The 16,639-nt window shown below is 35.2% G+C and overlaps 1 protein-coding gene across 1 annotated transcript; it reads left to right on the top strand.

Annotated features, from left to right (window-relative positions):
* Nucleotides 1-9,946: 9,946 nt before the first annotated feature.
* Nucleotides 9,947-15,176, top strand: LOC109008298 (dnaJ protein ERDJ3B-like). Its single transcript, XM_035693030.1, has 10 exons — nucleotides 9,947-10,200; nucleotides 10,304-10,452; nucleotides 10,638-10,773; nucleotides 11,717-11,828; nucleotides 12,511-12,627; nucleotides 12,874-12,960; nucleotides 13,719-13,778; nucleotides 13,857-13,934; nucleotides 14,555-14,626; nucleotides 14,739-15,176. The coding sequence occupies exons 1-10, from the start codon at nucleotides 10,130-10,132 to the stop codon at nucleotides 14,895-14,897; spliced, it is 1,041 nt and encodes a 346-aa protein (XP_035548923.1). The 5' UTR covers nucleotides 9,947-10,129; the 3' UTR covers nucleotides 14,898-15,176.
* Nucleotides 15,177-16,639: the final 1,463 nt, after the last annotated feature.

Raw genomic sequence — 16,639 nt, 5'->3', positions numbered from 1 at the left:
TCAAGAACCCAAACAACCCCAAGGCCTTAAGTCCCTTCTGCCCCAACTCCTCCCCTAACCACAGCAACCCTTGACGCCTGCCCTAGCCTATGACAATGCCCCTCCATTCAAAACACCTTGCCCACAAGGTGTGGGTAGGTGTTTCGCAGACGGTGGAACAGCTCCCATGTGGCATCTTTTGCCCATTGGCCTTGCCATCGTACCAAACTTTATGTGAGAGGCCTATGATGGACTTGACGAAGGCGTCGATCCAAAATCTCCTCGGGCTCTGGCTTCAAAATTCCATTGGAGTCAATCGAAGGCAACTGCTGCAAAGGACTCACTGATTGACCCAATTTCTTATTCAACAGAGATACGTAGAACACTGGGTGGATGAGGGAGGTCTCAAAGAGCTTCAATTGGTAAGCTACGGACTTGATCCTCTCTTCCACCCTTAATGGTCCATAGAATCGAGGGGAGAGTTTCGCATTCTGGCGCTAGACCACCAAGTGCTGTCTGAACGGTTGGAGTCTCAGGTATACAAAATCCTCAATTTCAATTTCAAATTCTCTTTCCTTTCTTTTCTGATTTGCATACTTTCTCATGTGGTTCTAGACCTTGTGCAAGTTACTCTTTAGAAGGTGCTTGACCTGCTTATGAGATCGTAAGGTGGTGTCAACAGCTTCAACACTAGAGGCCCTCGGTGAGTAACTCAGTAACCTAAGGGATGGGTAGCCGTATAAGGCTTCAAAGGGGGTTAACCCTGTCGAGGATTGAGTGGTGATATTATACCACCATTCTGCTATGGAAATCCATAAGGCCCAATCTTTTGGCCTTTCCCCCACAAAACACCTTAAATAATTCTCAAGTGTTTTGTTCATGGTCTTGGATTGGCCATCAATCTGCGGGTGATAAGCAGTACTGAAGGCCAATTCAACACCTTGTTATTTAAACAATTTAGTCCAAAACCTGCTTGTAAAGGTTTTGTCTCGATCAGAGACTACAAACTTAGACATGCCGTGGTATTTGAAAATGTTTTTCAGAAAAGAGTGGGCTAGGTTAGTGGTTGTATAGGAGTGTGTCAGTGGTGTAAAATGACTATATTTGATGAGTCTATCAATGACAACCCAAATGTAGTTGAAGGATTGAGATCTTGGAAGGCCTTCTATGAAGTCCATACTAATGTGGGCCCAAGGTTTAGTGGGGATGGGTAAGGGTTGTAGGAGGACCCCTGGTAGGGAATTTTCAGGCTTGATTATTTGACAGATATCATATAACTTTACAAAGTTTCTGACTTCTGCTTTTAGACCTGGCAAAAACAAATACATAGTAACTCTACTGAGGGTTTTATCTGAGCTTGAGTGACCACCAATAGGGCTATTATGAAGTAGGTTGAGGAATTTAAGTTTGAGATCAGAATTCCCAAGTACAAAAAGCATGTTCTTGTAGTATAAACACCATTCCCTCACTGAATATTTAGGGTTAGCAACCCCTTGGCCCACTTGATCCAGTAGTAGTTGGGCCACTACATCCTTCTAGTATGACCATTTTACCTCCTCTAATAGATCCAAAGTAGGAATAGAAATCATTACAAAAGTGATAGAAGTCTCCCCTTCCTCACCCCTCCTTGAAAGGGCATCTGCTGCCTTGTTATTTGATCCCTTTCGATATTCCACCACAAAATCATACCCTAGCAGTTTGCTTTCCCATTTTTTTTGCATAGTTGTGTCAATTTTCTAGTCTAGAAGGAATTTTAGGCTTTGATGGTCATTTTCACAATGAAGGGTTTGCCTAGTAGGTAGGGCTTCCACCTTTGCACTGCTGAAACCAGTGCAAACAACTCATTTTCATAGGTGGACATGGCCAAAACCCTTCCCTTTAGAGCATTCTCATTTACTTGGGCAAATGCATATTCAAAATTTAGCCAATATCACATTTTTTTACATTTGCCTATTCCATTTAAATTCAATCCCCACATTGGATTAGCCATTCACATTCTATATAATACTAAAATATTATTATTTTAATAATTAATTAATTAAATTTATTTTTATCACACTTTATAGTTCTACCAATTAAATGTTAATAATAATTATATTCTAGTTAAATTAATATTAAAAAAAGTATTATTAAATGTTAATAATAATTATATTCTAGTTAAATTAATATTAAAAAAAGTATTATTAAATGTTAATAATAATTATATTCTAGTTAAATTAATATTAAAAAAAGTTTTATTAAATGTTAATAATAATTATATTCAAATTAAATTAATATTAAAAAAAGTTTTATTAAATGTTAATAATAATTATATTCTAATTAAATTAATATTAAATTTTTTTTATTAAATGTTAATAATAATTATATTCTAGTTAAATTAATATTAAAAAAAAGTATTATTAAATGTTAATAATAATTATATTTTAATTAAATTAATATCAAAAAAGTTTTATTAAATGTTAATAATAATTATATTTTAATTAAATTAATATCAAAAAAGTATTATTAAATGTTAATAATAATTATATTCTAATTAAATTAATATTAAAAAAGTATTATCAAATGTTAATAATAATTATATTCTAAATGTTAAATGTTAATTATATTCTAATTAATTTAATTTGTTTGCTTGGAGTGAGAAATTAATATTTTAATATTTGGAGAACCAATTATGGTTCTCTATATTTGGCCAATGACTGTAGCAAAAATGTAAATTATTTTGAAGATGGTCAATCCAATGTAGAGTTTTTTTATACAAGTTATCTAAATTTTAGATAATTTTCTCATTTGGCCAAGCCAATGGGAATGCTCTTAGAGCTTGACAATAAAAGGCAACATGATGCCTCTGCTGTATGTGTACAGCTCCTACTGCAGTCCCAGAAGCATCACACTCGATTTCAAAGGGCAGGGTAAAGTCAGATAGTGCCAAAATTGGTGGATTCATCACAGCCACCTTGAGATTAATAAAGGCTCTTTCTACTACTTTAAACCACTTAAACCCATCATTTTTCAGTAACTCTGTGAGTGGGGCAGCCATCCCTCCATACCCCTTAATAAATCTTCTGTAATACCTTGTTAGCCACAAGAAACCTCTTAATGACCTTACTAAAGTTGGTCTAGGCCATTCTTCCATGGCCTTAATTTTTCTGGATCAACCTTAACTCTTTGGGCTAAGATTAAATAACCATTTCAAGGCTGCCAAACTAGCATTTGGACATTTTGGCATAGAGTTGATGTTTTTTTAGGCTTTCCAGGGCAGTGTTTTAAGTGTTGGATGTTGGCATTTTCTGAGCTGCTGTAGATGATGATGTCATAAAAAAACTAGGATGAATTTTTGAAGGAAAGGGCTTGAAAATCTGGCTCATAAGGCTTTGGAAGGTTTAGGAGTGGTTTGGATTCAGAGATGAGTTGAGATGGTTTGTGAATAGTAAAATAAAAGTTGAATTATTTATTATATTTTGTGTGGAAATTTGAAAAAGTTGAATTGTTTATTATATTTTGTGTGGGAATTTGAGAAAGTTGTAATGATGAGATGAGATGAGTTGAGGTGGATTGAGATGGGTTACGAATACAAACGAGGCCTTAAGGGGCATTGGTTAAGCCAAATGGTATAAGTAGAAATTCAAATTCTTTCATGGGTTTTAAAGGCAGTTTTAGGTATGTCTTCAGTTTTGACTCTAATCTGATGATAGCCAAACCTTAAGTCCAATTTTGAAAAGACTTTTGAGCCACATAACTCATGCAACAGCTCTTCTACCATTGGAATGGGGCATCTATCCTTTATAGTGACCTTATTAAAGGCCCTATAGTCAACACATAGGCGCTAGGACCCATCAGCTTTCGTCACTAAAAGAATTGGTGAGAAATAGGGACTTTGACTTGGCTGAATTACCTCAGTGGTCAGTAACTCATTAACAATCATTTCAATTTCATCTTTTTGGTAGTAGGGATACATATAAGGTCTTACTGAAATGGGATTGGCTCCAGGCAGCAAGGGTATGGCATGGTCATGGTTTCTTTGAGGGGTAGGTTTGTGGGTTCTGAGAATACCTTAGAAAATTGGTGGAGTAGGTGTTGGATTGGGGTTGGAATCTGGGAGTCAATTTGGTCTATAAGGTGTTTTGGTGTAGGCTGGTTAGGTTAGGATGATTCCATGAGTTGCAATAAGACCCCCTTATTTTTAACAGCACTAGCTTTAGGTATTCACCCCAGCTCAAGCAATTTTGTACTGGACAACCTTTTTAAACAAGCTTGTTTCCCTTTTACTTCAAACATCATGGTCAGATCCTTGAAATTCCATAGAATGGAACCCACGGTTTGAAGCCAAACCACTCATAAGACCAGATCACACTCTACAAGTATTAGTACATATGCTTCTGATACAAAATGCATGTTTCGCATAGAGACATGCAAGGGTTCAATCTAATCTTACGGACTATGGCTGGATCAATGAAGTTGTGTGTGCTTCCAGTGTCTACAGGTACCATTGGACAGTGCCAACCCTACCTTTTATCCTTATGGTTTTAGGGTTCAAGCATAAAGAAACTTATGGTTGCGCTTTAGAGTCCAGGACAGTCACTCTGCCCTCCTCATTTTCTCCATAGTCTCCTTGCCCTAGCTCATCACTTTCTGGGAAGTCATGGATTTCTTCAATTAGATAGAATTTAGGTTTCTTGCATTTGTGACCAGTAACCCATTTGGCCTCACAGTAGTAACATAGGCCTTTCTCTCAACGATCTTTCATTTGGGCGTGGTTAATTCTTTGTATGGGAAGTGTGGTTTTAAAGGTGAATTTCTAGTAGTCTGGTTGAGAGCTGAATTGTTTGATCTATAGTGGTTCAGGGTAGGAAGGGTAATAGAGGGGTCATTTTGGCATTTTTTAGTTAACTCCCAGATTCTCTTCCTGTAACTTAGCCAAGCTATAGGCTGAGAGGAGGGTAGTGGGGTTAAACATCCTTACCAAGATGTGTATTTCATCTTTAAGCCCACTCAAGAAGCAGTTGAGCTTGTATTGGTCTGATAAACCTCTAAGCTTATTAGAAAGGGACTCAAAGTTGGCTTTATAATCTTCAACAGAGCCAGTTTGTCAAAGCCTAGTCATGGCTTCCATTGGATCATCATAACAATTAGGTCCAAACCTATTCAACAAAGCCTTAACAAACTCATCACAGTCACTTAACTATTGGGACTCATCCAAGTCCTGGAACCACACAAGGGCCTTGCCCTCCATGTAAAATGAGGCTAACCTCAACTTGTGTTGTGGCATAGTGTTGTGGAAATTAAAAAACTATTGTACCTTATACAACCAGCCAGTAGGGTTTTTCCCATCAAACATCAGAAAATCCAGCCTGATGGCTCGACTTTGAACATCTCTGAGGGGAATGAGAGGCAAGTCCTATTGTGCTCCTGAGCCACGTGAAGATTCTACCTTCTCCACGTTCTTCTTCTGTAGCTCTAAGGTGAGAGTAGTAAGTTGCATTTTCAAGGTTATCATTTCCGTTTCCAAGCTTTTAAATTGAGATTCTAAAGTTTTTTTTCAGGGTGTTGAAGCCTTCCAACAATTGGGACAGTCGAGTACCATCCGCCATGAGCACACTCTTGAAGGTGGGGGATGGAGGTATCTCTGATACCACTTCTGTTACAGGCACAATGGAAGGGAAAAAGGGAGGCTCACACTGGGCGTGAGCTACTTCCAGAAGAGAGAGAGAGAGATTTTGGCATTCAAGATTCTTTTTCCATTCCATTTCCTCTTCCAGGCAATAAATACTGGAATTGTGTAACAAACATGTAACATAATATTTCCTAGCACAGCTTAATGGCTACGTGTCTTCATTACATGGAATGGAATTACAATCAATTAATAGAAATAAGAAAATAATTGGAAATAAGAATAACTCTAGATAAATCATGGGCCTGGGCTTCCAGCCCGTTACTTAGCTAGTAACTATTGTCTTGCTCCACTTTTACTAAGCTCATCATCCTTCAGGTCATCAAATGACCCATGGCTAGAGAGAGCCCCAAGGCTCAAAGTCAAGAGCCCAAACAATCCCAAGGCCTTAAGTCCCTTCTGCCTCTAACTCCTCCCCTAACCACAGCAACCCTTGATGCCTACCCTAGCCTGTGACGGTAGTTAACGCTCAAAATGCCCGTCAACGTGAGGAAAATTGATGCGGTTGTACAATAGGATACATGCCACTAAAGTAGAAGTGGTTGGTTGGAAAGTCGGGACCAATATTGAAGAGTGAGACATCAGTAAACAAAAAAGGCAAACACATTGATTTTGTAGCATCTCATATTATGAGAAATGATAGTTACAGTCGTGAGTGTGCAAGCAACGATCAATCACTTTGAAAAAAGTGAATAAATACGGGACCCACATGAAAAAAAAATTATTTTTTAATAGTGGACTCCACTTTTTTTCAAAGTGACTGCACGACGCTTGCACACTCCATGCCTGTATGTAGCATTACTTCTCACATCATAACCACCCACTCTCCTTTTAGGCACCCTAATTCATCAATTTCGAAAAAATGATATCCTTATTTCCCGTGGCGGCTCAATCGGTATAAATTGTGGTCCAAGACAACCATTTAAAATGATGCTTCTTTAATTTTAACATGGTAATAAAATAAATTTCTATATTAAGCATAACATACTAAAGATTATCTAAAAATTATAATTTATAATTTTTTAAGTTACTAATTAGAACTTATTCCAAATTTGTTAATATTATTTTTGTAATAATGTGGCTGATATATTGAAGCAATTTGTTTCTATAAAAGCACCTATTATAGATATTATCGACATAACTCTATAAGCTATGCCTGAACTTAAGAAATATAATTTCTTTTGTATGATTTAATTTTTAATTTGGAGTTTTTTTTTTCATTTTTGCATAACTTCCAAAACCTCTTACATCTCACTCTATATTCTTTCTCTATTTTATTAAAATAATATTTTTCTATTATTTCTTTATTATTTTTTCTACACATTTATTTGTACATCTTTAACTATTTCTTTTTTCCTTTCAGGGATAGAGTGGAAGAAGAATTTTCACATTTTTGTAATTATTTAATTATTTTTTGTACCCATATATTTTTTTAATTTTTCTTCTATAACGATTTTTTTAAACTGCTTATCTCTCTAAACGATAATATTTTTAAAATTAGTATTTTCGTAACAATAATATTTTTTAAAAAGATCATATTTTCGCAAATGGTCATTTAAAAAAAATGATCTCAATGGTGACATTTTTTTTCAAATTTCAACTATAAAAAATATGAACAAGAGAGAAAGTGTAGATAATTAAAAGAATAATTTGTTTCATGAATTATAATAAAATATTTATAAAAAATGATTTATGGATGAACAATAGCTCCCTAAACCCATATGTAGGGAGCCATTGTTCAGATCCTAAACCCTTTCTCTAATATAGGCAACATGATGGAGAGGGTTTTTGTGAAAAAAGTTAAAAAAAATTTGCTAAAATTTAAGAAATTTGATAGTATAGGCATCCAGATGCAATAGCAGATACTTATGGGGAGCAACTGTATCTCCACAAAAATTAAAAAATAGTTTTTCTATTCCCACATGGAGATTTCCTCTTGCATTTCTATTCTCTCTCACATCCACTCTGATCATGGCCTTCTTTATCATTTATAATAATTAAACCTTTTTTTTAAACATAAAATCTTAGAATTTGAAAAAAAAATGATTTTTGAAAAAAAAAATATTATCATTAAAAATGATAAAATTTGAAAAATTTTTTAAAGAGATAAATAATTAATTTTTTTAAATCATTAGAGAATAATTAATTGTTCAAAACTTAAGAAGAAAGATGAATAGTTAAGAAAATGTAAAAAGAAATGAGTTAAAAAGAATTAAAAAAAAGAATAGAGAAATATTACTTTAAGAAAATCAAGAAAGAATAGAGAGTGAGATGTAGGAGTTTTTGAAAGAATAAGTATAATTTAGGAAAAAGTTTAGGGAAAGATGATTTTTAGTTAAAATTTAAGAAAAAATTTGCTCCTCCATATGTGGATGCTCTAAGCCTTCTTTTAAAAAAAACTTACAACAAAAGTATAAAAAATAGTAGATGTATTCATTAAAACACTAGTTTTTTCTTTTAACATAAACTTGATTTCTAATTATTGGTTTTTCATTCTCATATCTCCTTTTGTTATTTATCCTTTCACTGTTTTTTTAAAGTCAAATATAACATAAAAGGCCTGTTTGGATACTTAAAATATTTCAATATATCTATAAAAAGTAATTAAATAGTTTTAGTTAAGATATTTTATTAGGTTTTGAGAAGAAAAGAGAAAATATTGAATAAAAATATTATAAAGTTAAAAAATTGTCCGAATATAATTTTTTAATATTATTCTTATTTTGAAGTTTAAAAAAGTAATATTATTTTTGCGTTTTGTTTAAAAGTTTGAGAAAGTTGTGCTAATTAGATAATGATTAGATGAAAAAATTAAAAACTAAAAATTTAAAATTTAAAATTATTTTGTGTTTAAATATGTTTAGAAATAAAATATTTAAAAAAATCTAAAAATACTTGAGAACAATTATATTACCAAATAGACCTGTCTTGCCTTCGGGCCTACTAGTTTCTCACCCCCACAAAAAAGATTGGTCCACCACCACCCACTCACTGGTCACTTTTTAAGGCAAACCTATTCATTTTTCAAAGGGTAATTCTATGCATCAGCCTGCACACTTCACACACCATGCATTCAAATTTTTTTTTTTTTAAAACTTCAATACACTAAGTGTGTTGAGTGTGTGATAAATAGTAGGCAATTCTATGCATCAGCCTACACACTTCACACACCATGCATTCAAATTTTTTTTTTTATACTTCAATACACTAAGTGTGTTGAGTGTGTGATAAATAGTAGGCTTATGTAAATATTTTTCCTTTTTCAAATTGATACTTGTGGCCAAGAATTGGACCCGTATGTACACGGTAGACTATGAAAAAGATGTCTCCCCCTAAATGCTAATCATCTCTTGCATGTCGAGGACATAAGATGGTTATGTTTCTCAATCATTTTTCTCTTCTTGTCTGTTCAATCGAGTTAGAAGTTCCGTTTCTCAATCTGTCCTCTAGAACAAAGAACACCATTCAAATTCACACGAGACATTACCAAGTGTTTGTTTTTAACAAGGAATCTTTTGTTTTTTCTTCTTCTACTCATCATCCATATACCATACCATATATTTGATAAGAGAAAAAAAGTAAAAAATTATACGTAATGTGTGGTGTAAATATGATGAGTAGAATTTATATATATATCTACTCTATTATAATAAGTGGTTATCTAACTGTGAATAATAACTTTTGTTGTTTTTTCGTTAACTTTTCTTATTTTCCGTTAAGTCTTGTTTTACCAAAAGGTCCTTAAAACCCTTGATCATTTGACGTGTAGCTCCCTTGTAGAATTTAATGAAGGATCCTGTTTTACCAAAAAGTTTTTAAAACCCTTGACCATTTGACTTGTAGCATCCTTATAGAATTTAATCAAAGATCATGTTTTATCAAAAGACCCTTAATAGCCCTGCAGTTAGATACTTTGCTGAAGTTTAGAATTTTTTTTAATCTTGATTTTTAATCTTTATTTAACCTTATATTTTCTTTTTTTAGATAAATAAGCTACTGAATTTTTTATTTTTTATTTATTTTTTATAAATCATTATATCAAGTGTACCCCTGGACTAACGAACCTGAGATCATTCCCTAGTAAATATATTTGTTTGTCTTTTTCAAATTACACCCACAAGTTTTATGTTTGTAATTATTTGGGCCTGAGCAACTTAACAGTTTCAACAAGAGATTGGGCCTTGTTCATAAAAATTAAAAAAAAAAAAAAAAGGCCTTGTCCAGTTTGGAAAGTACGGATGGACAATATCAAATTTTTTTATTCCCTTAAAATCAATCTCGTCCGTTCATTTACCCACTCCTTAAAAAAGTTGTCATTCGATTCCCATTCCACAACGCTCGCCCAGTTTTCGCAGGGGACAAAAACTCGCCAAAGCGCACACACGCGGAGAATCCCATTTCGGAAGGATCTGAAATCAAAGCCCTAAACTTGCTTGCTTTCCGGAGTGATCCGACTCTCTCCCCGGGCTCTTGAAGTCTGCGATGGCGCATCGAAGAACGAAGCTCTGGTTCCTCCTTTTCTCTCTGTGCCACGCTCTCACCGCCGTTGCAGGGTTGTTAACATCCTCTCTCTCTCTCTCTCTCTCTCATTGTCCCATTCGGTAAGTATGATGAATTGCATTGTTTCGGTGCTTAAATTTGTGGTTTTCTGGTCAGGAAGAGCTACTACGATATACTGCAAGTGACGCGTGGTGCGTCGGATGACCAGATCAAGAGGGCGTATAGAAAGCTCGCGTTGAAGTACCATCCTGACAAAAACCAGGGAAATGAGGAGGCGAATAAGCGATTCGCCGAAATTAGCAACGGTATTAACTAAAACTTTGATGCTGTTTGTATACCTCCTGTGTAATTGGCTATGCCTATTTACTTCTATTAATAAAATATTATTTTACTTATATAAAAAGAAAAAATCAATCCTATTTTGCATCTTTGATTGCTTAAGGAGTAGATTCTTATACGCGCTGGTTTAATCATGAAATATTTGATATAGCGTACGAGGTGTTGTCCGATAGCGAGAAGAGGAATATATACGACAGGTATGGGGAAGAGGGGCTGAAACAACATGCATCTAGTGGCGGAGGCAGAGGTGGCGGAATGGGAATGAACATCCAAGACATTTTTGGCCAGTGAGAACTTTTTTTTTCTCTTTTTTGCTTGTTGAAACTTAAAACTGCTAGGATATAAAGTTGAATATTATTGGAAGTTTAATTTAGGAATACTTAAAATTGAATCTTTGCATTACAGTATTGTAGGTCTGCTAACCCGCCGGGGCTCAAGTGGTAAGAGTCTTGGTCTTGATAGTATACTCCCTCGAGGTCTGAGATTCAAACTCTTGAGGACAAAAAACTTTCTAGGGGCCATTGGATTAGGAGAAATTCTCCTTTAATTACCCGAGTTGTATTTGCAGGAATCTCCTTGCCGAGTGACTGTTCACCCCCGGGATTAGTCCGGATTTTGTTTCAGAGACCCTATGCTAATAAAAAAAAGTTATTGTGGAGCTCCAAGTTATGGGACATTTAATCTCAAATCATAGTTGCATTGGAATTTGGACTACTCTGGCTCTTTCAGATTGAAATTCCCAAGATTTGCTAAAAGCAGGCATTAAAAATTGAAACTTCCCATGAGAGAAAATTATTTGGAAGTACAATTTTCACACAAGCAAAACATTGGCATTGATGAAGGTGTGGATAAGGATTGAGGTTTATCTGTTATTTTTTTTCTTCATGATTGACACCGTTGTGAGCTGAAGCCTAAAACTAATTTGTTGCATCTCAATGGTCATTGTTGGCAGGAATTTGATAGGAATATAAATGAAAGAACGGCCCTTGAATTTTTCTCTGCTTTTGCATTACATGATTCATTAGGTCCATCAATGTAATTGTATGTTGACCATTGTTTTCATTAATTTAAATGTGGAAGCGATAATTTCCCATGTGAGAATGGTTTTTGTGGTCATGCAGTTATCTGTAGGAGTGTAGCGAGCAATCAGAATTGAGTTGGCAGATTGCTTTTCTTTGTTAATGTGCCTGCAGCCTGCCTCTTTATGACTGACATGATATTGTCTTCTAGGTTTTTTGGTGGGGGCCAAATGGACGAGGAAGAGAGAGTTGTTAAAGGCGATGATGTGATTGTTGATTTGGATGCAAGTTTGGAAGATTTATACATGGGAGGATCATTGAAGGTATTCTCATCTCAGATATGTAATCTTAGAACATGTTCTTCTTAAGCACTAGGCAACCCGCATACCAGTCCTGGTGAATTCGAAATGAACTAGTATCCAGTATTGATGACTGCCCGATCTGTGAAATTTAAAACGAAGAATTGAACTCCATATTTTACTTTTCTGTTCTTCTGTTGTTTAGTATTTGTATTCCTTTGCCTTATTTCATATCTGCCAGCAGATGGGAGAAAATACCATTTATAAATTAACTTTAATTTCATATTTTGAGCTCCTTGTGTTCCGATTAACCTTCTAGGAGCTGTATAAATTATCAATGATTTCTAATTGAACTTGCTGTAAGCATGTGTAATGTGCAGGAATAGTATAGCTTAATTAACTTTCTAAGTTTTATTTTAAATTTAGCTTAATTTATTAATAGTAATTTTATTTGCTAATGAGATTATCAAATTAGTTGGATATAATATTTTTTTAGTTTCTAAGTTGAACTTATTTACATTTAATAATAACAAAAATGAGGCATGGATGATGTGGCTTTATAGAACTAATTTTCATGAAATAATAATATAGTTGGAATGCTGGATAGTTGATGAGGTGGCTTCATATATGCTTTTGAAAATTTTATAGTATGCAAAATAAGTGGTGCTTTCTTCTTTTACGTGAGCTTTTTTGCGGAATTCATCAGGTTTGGAGGGAGAAAAACATTTTAAAGCCGGCCCCAGGCAAGAGACGCTGTAATTGTAGAGATGAGGTATATCACAGGCAAATTGGTCCAGGGATGTTCCAACAGATGACAGAGCAGGTATACAATTCTGCAAATAAATTCTAGTGAAGTATATCTTCCTGTTTTTCCTTGTGTCTAGTTAGCAGGCAGTACTATTTCTTTTTGGCCACAGTGGATGCCTTGGTTTGGCTTCATATTATTTTCTGTACACTGTAGTCGCATCCTCAGTTGGGCAATTGTATGCTATCTCCATCTCTTTGTTGACACTAGCTCTTAGATGCTATTTTTTTTTAACATTATTACCTATTTCATATTCTCTTTCAGGTCTGCGAACAATGCCCAAATGTCAAATATGAACGGGAGGGATATTTTGTCACTGTTGATATTGAGAAAGGGATGCAGGATGGGCAAGTAAGCTTTTAGATTTTCATTTAATTATTTTGGAGGCTATATATCATTAAATGGGTATTAGTACTTCTCGTGCATGTCATTAGCATTATTATTATTATTATTTTTTTTATAAGTAAAACAAGTATTATTAATCCAAGAATGGGCAATAACTGCCAATTACAAAGTAGTATGTCCTATCTACGTAGGCACATTAGAAACTAAGAAATCATGAAGGTCCATGCCATTAAAGTCCACAGCAATGGCCCAAGTACAAAGAGTCCTAAAAAAGAAAACTTTTAGCTCTGCCATAGATCTCTCTTCGTCTTCAAACGTCCTCTCATTTCGCTCTTGCCACAAGCACCACGTAATACAAATAGAGATCTTCTTCCAAATCACTTTGATCTGATGCACATCTCGGATAGAGGTCCAACACGCCAATAGAGGTCATTAGCATTGTTAGCCACTTGTTTTATTGTATATACTTGTATCTTGCCAAAAATTGAATGTAATGTATTCATGACATAAAAAGTCAGTGAATAGCAGTGTCCTTAGCCCTTAACCATGTGAAGTTTTAGTAATCATGTGATGAGAGAGAGAGAGAGAGAGAGAACACCCTTGATCTCCATATTTGGGGATGCCTGCGCTCTCTAAAATCATGGTTTTGTTAGAACTGAACTTGGAGTAGAAAGCAGCAACTGGATGAACTTGCTCTTAATCAGTAGTTTTTGTAAATACGATTTTTCTTGATTTGCTGAATAACTATTATATGCTTTTCGCAGGAGGTTGTTTTCTATGAAGATGGCGAGCCTATAATAGATGGAGAAGCTGGAGATTTAAGGGTAAGTTCCTTAACATCGTTTTAGTGCCTGGTCTTGTGCACTACTGTCTGCTGACAATATATACAACTTTTTGGGCAGTTTCGTATCTGCACAGCTTCCCATGATCGCTTCAGAAGAGAAGGCAATGACTTGCACACCTCAGTCACCATAACACTGGTAAGTACCACTGATTCTAGTTCTGTGCATATCAATAGCTGTGGTTACAAGTTCACGTTGCACCAGATGTGTGTAGTGAAAATTAGGTCTACATCTTCAGGTTCTAGTGTTAGAATATAGGTATCTATTACGGATTAAGATCCTCTAGATTTTTTATGGTAATTTACTCTCTCTCCTAATCCAAAATTAATGGTAAGTTCTTTTGTGGAGACTATAGATGAGACTAAGGATAATATTTTGAGTTCTGAAAATGAGTAGTAGTAGAACAAAAGAGATGTGTTGATACTGAGCCAAAAGAAACCCTATGATTTTCAAGATAGCTGACAAAGGTAAAATATCACGTATCATCTATCAAAAAATATGTGTTACTCGTACCGAGCCAAAAGAAAAACCATTGGAGGTGAGTAGATTTTCAAGATAGCTGACAAAGGTAAAATATCACGGATCATCTATAAAAAAAGATGTGTTACTCATACTGAGCCAAAAGAAAACCCAATGGAGGTGAGTAGATTTTCAAGATAGCTGACCAAGGTAAAATATCATTCATCATCTAACGAAAAAAAATGTGTTAGGATTATTTTTTGTTTTCATGCTGAGTTGATTTTCGGAACCCTCCTCAGGTTCAAGCCCTAGTTGGTTTTGAGAAGACAGTCAAACATCTTGATGACCATTTGGTAGACATCGGCACGGAGGTAAGGAATATCATATCATCTAGCTTCCTGTTATATCCCTAAGGTTGGTGGCCGGGTTGGTGGAAGATACTATAGTTAGTATCTTGCCTGACATGCTGTCTTAACTACTCAGGGAATTACTAAGCCCAAGGAAGTGAGAAAGTTAAAAGGGGAGGGGATGCCGTTGCATTTTAGCACAAAGAAAGGGGATCTCTATGTCACATTTGAGGTTTTATTCCCAACCTCTCTAACAGACGACCAGAAGACAAAGATTGAGGCAGTTCTTGCTTAGGATATAGGTGAAATGTTTTTGTTTGGGTTCGAAGATGTAATCAATTGTAACATGATGAGGGTATTATAGAAAAATTCAGCGGACCCTGAGGTTCTTTCTTTTTCTATTAAATCCTTTCTCTTTGTTGTTTAGTTGTTTTCGAAGATGTTTTTTACTGTAATCATTGAAGCTATTGAGGCATACTATTTTTTCCTCGTTGGCAGCATAGTTCTCCATTGTTAGAACCATGATAGAAATCAGAAAGCACTAAATTTACTGAAGGGGGAGAGTTGCTATTAATCTCTTATTCACTTTGCTGATGATAGTGGATGGATGAAAATTTCCAAAGATCTGATTTTAGAATAGCTTATTCTCATCATAATTGACTTTCAGGAATGGTGCTTCAGGTTGTTCTTCAGTTTTGCAGAACTGAAAAATGCATTATACAACATAATCAGCACATAAGCATTTCAAAACTGCACCAGAAGCATTTCCAGAAACGGCATAAGAAATGGCTACTTATTTAATTATACACATTCTCTGGCTATGGCAGGGCAATTTCTGGCCTGCATAGTTACCTCAAGCTGTACCTACCACCACGGGTTACCCCGTGGAACGAGGATGACTTGATGTTTCTGGAGGAAGATGATGGTTTTCCAGTGCTTGAGAACCGGGTTGGAATGACTGTGTGGTAGGATTCATATAGGGTAAGCCAAGACACCATTTTGGAGAGGTAAAATTTTTCAATTTTCTTGGTCTATTTGTACCATGTCTGAATCTTTCCTTTTAACTTATATTTCTATGGAAAATTGAAATACTAGCCACTGGAAAACCTCTGTAAGGTTAGCACATTGCTTACAATACAAATAGTCTCTTACAATTTGGGTGAATAAATCACCAAAATCTATACTATCTTCTAAGGTAGAAAAATATTGAAGTCTCTGTAGCTGACATTCTTGTTAGATCTTTTTTGAAGGATTTGGACCATGATCTCCAGTTGTTGTTCTGCTTGCAAGTACTTGAGAAGAAAAGGTCCTTCATATTGCATTTTCTCTTCCCATTTCCCTCCTAATGGTCCCCAAAGATTTGCTTGCGTTTACAAAATCTGTAGTGCTAGCATTGTTGGAAAGATGCTCCAGGTACCACTTGAATATTTATTTATTTTGTCTTTACTCCTCTTTTCTTCCCTGGTGCTTCCCCGGCCATATTACTCAAATTTGCATGGCTATGCTCTTCTCGGGCTAGAAGGTGTTGCACCACATTACGGTGTTATGCATTTAGCATTTATAGGCATGGATTGCCTTACTATTAAAACTCCCAGCTGTTTACACCAATTCAGCAACTCTCATCTCCATCTCTGACCTCATGCAGGGGATACATTTGTATTTCGAGTCAAAATGTCGAATTCAAGACGACGTTTAGAGGTGTGCTGGGATTCTCTCCCCCTTTTATTTCAACGAATACACAGTGCAGAAAGCCAGTTAGCCAAAACCAAGTTGAGATTGCCTTACTCAGTTCTAAGGCACATGAAGGACACGAGTTCAGGAAATTGAAGCCAATTCCAACTTCAGCAATTTGTTACCGGGAGAAGTCACTACTGCTTGGCCTGTATGATCCTAAGGTCATCCCACTCAAACTTCCTGTTTATGAAAAAAAAAAAAAAAATTCTTTTAACAGTTAGTGCTGGCCAGCCCACGGTGAATAATATTATATCCTCGTAATAGAATGATGGTGAGATGACACTGTATTATATAGTATATTAT

The sequence above is a fragment of the Juglans regia genome, chromosome 8 (assembly GCF_001411555.2).
Source record: "Juglans regia cultivar Chandler chromosome 8, Walnut 2.0, whole genome shotgun sequence".
NCBI lineage: Eukaryota > Viridiplantae > Streptophyta > Magnoliopsida > Fagales > Juglandaceae > Juglans > Juglans regia.
The sequence above is the reverse complement of the archived record's forward strand: the minus strand, read 5'-3'. Positions and strand labels throughout refer to the sequence as shown.

Bases quoted from the DNA above. Each gene is read 5' to 3' on its own strand.
- LOC109008298 (XM_035693030.1), top strand. From the start codon at position 10,130: ATGGCGCATCGAAGAACGAAGCTCTGGTTCCTCCTTTTCTCTCTGTGC. The intron at 13,935-14,554 runs GTAAGTACCACT...AACCCTCCTCAG, and splicing joins CCTCAGTCACCATAACACTG to GTTCAAGCCCTAGTTGGTTT. The intron at 14,627-14,738 runs GTAAGGAATATC...TTAACTACTCAG, and splicing joins TGGTAGACATCGGCACGGAG to GGAATTACTAAGCCCAAGGA.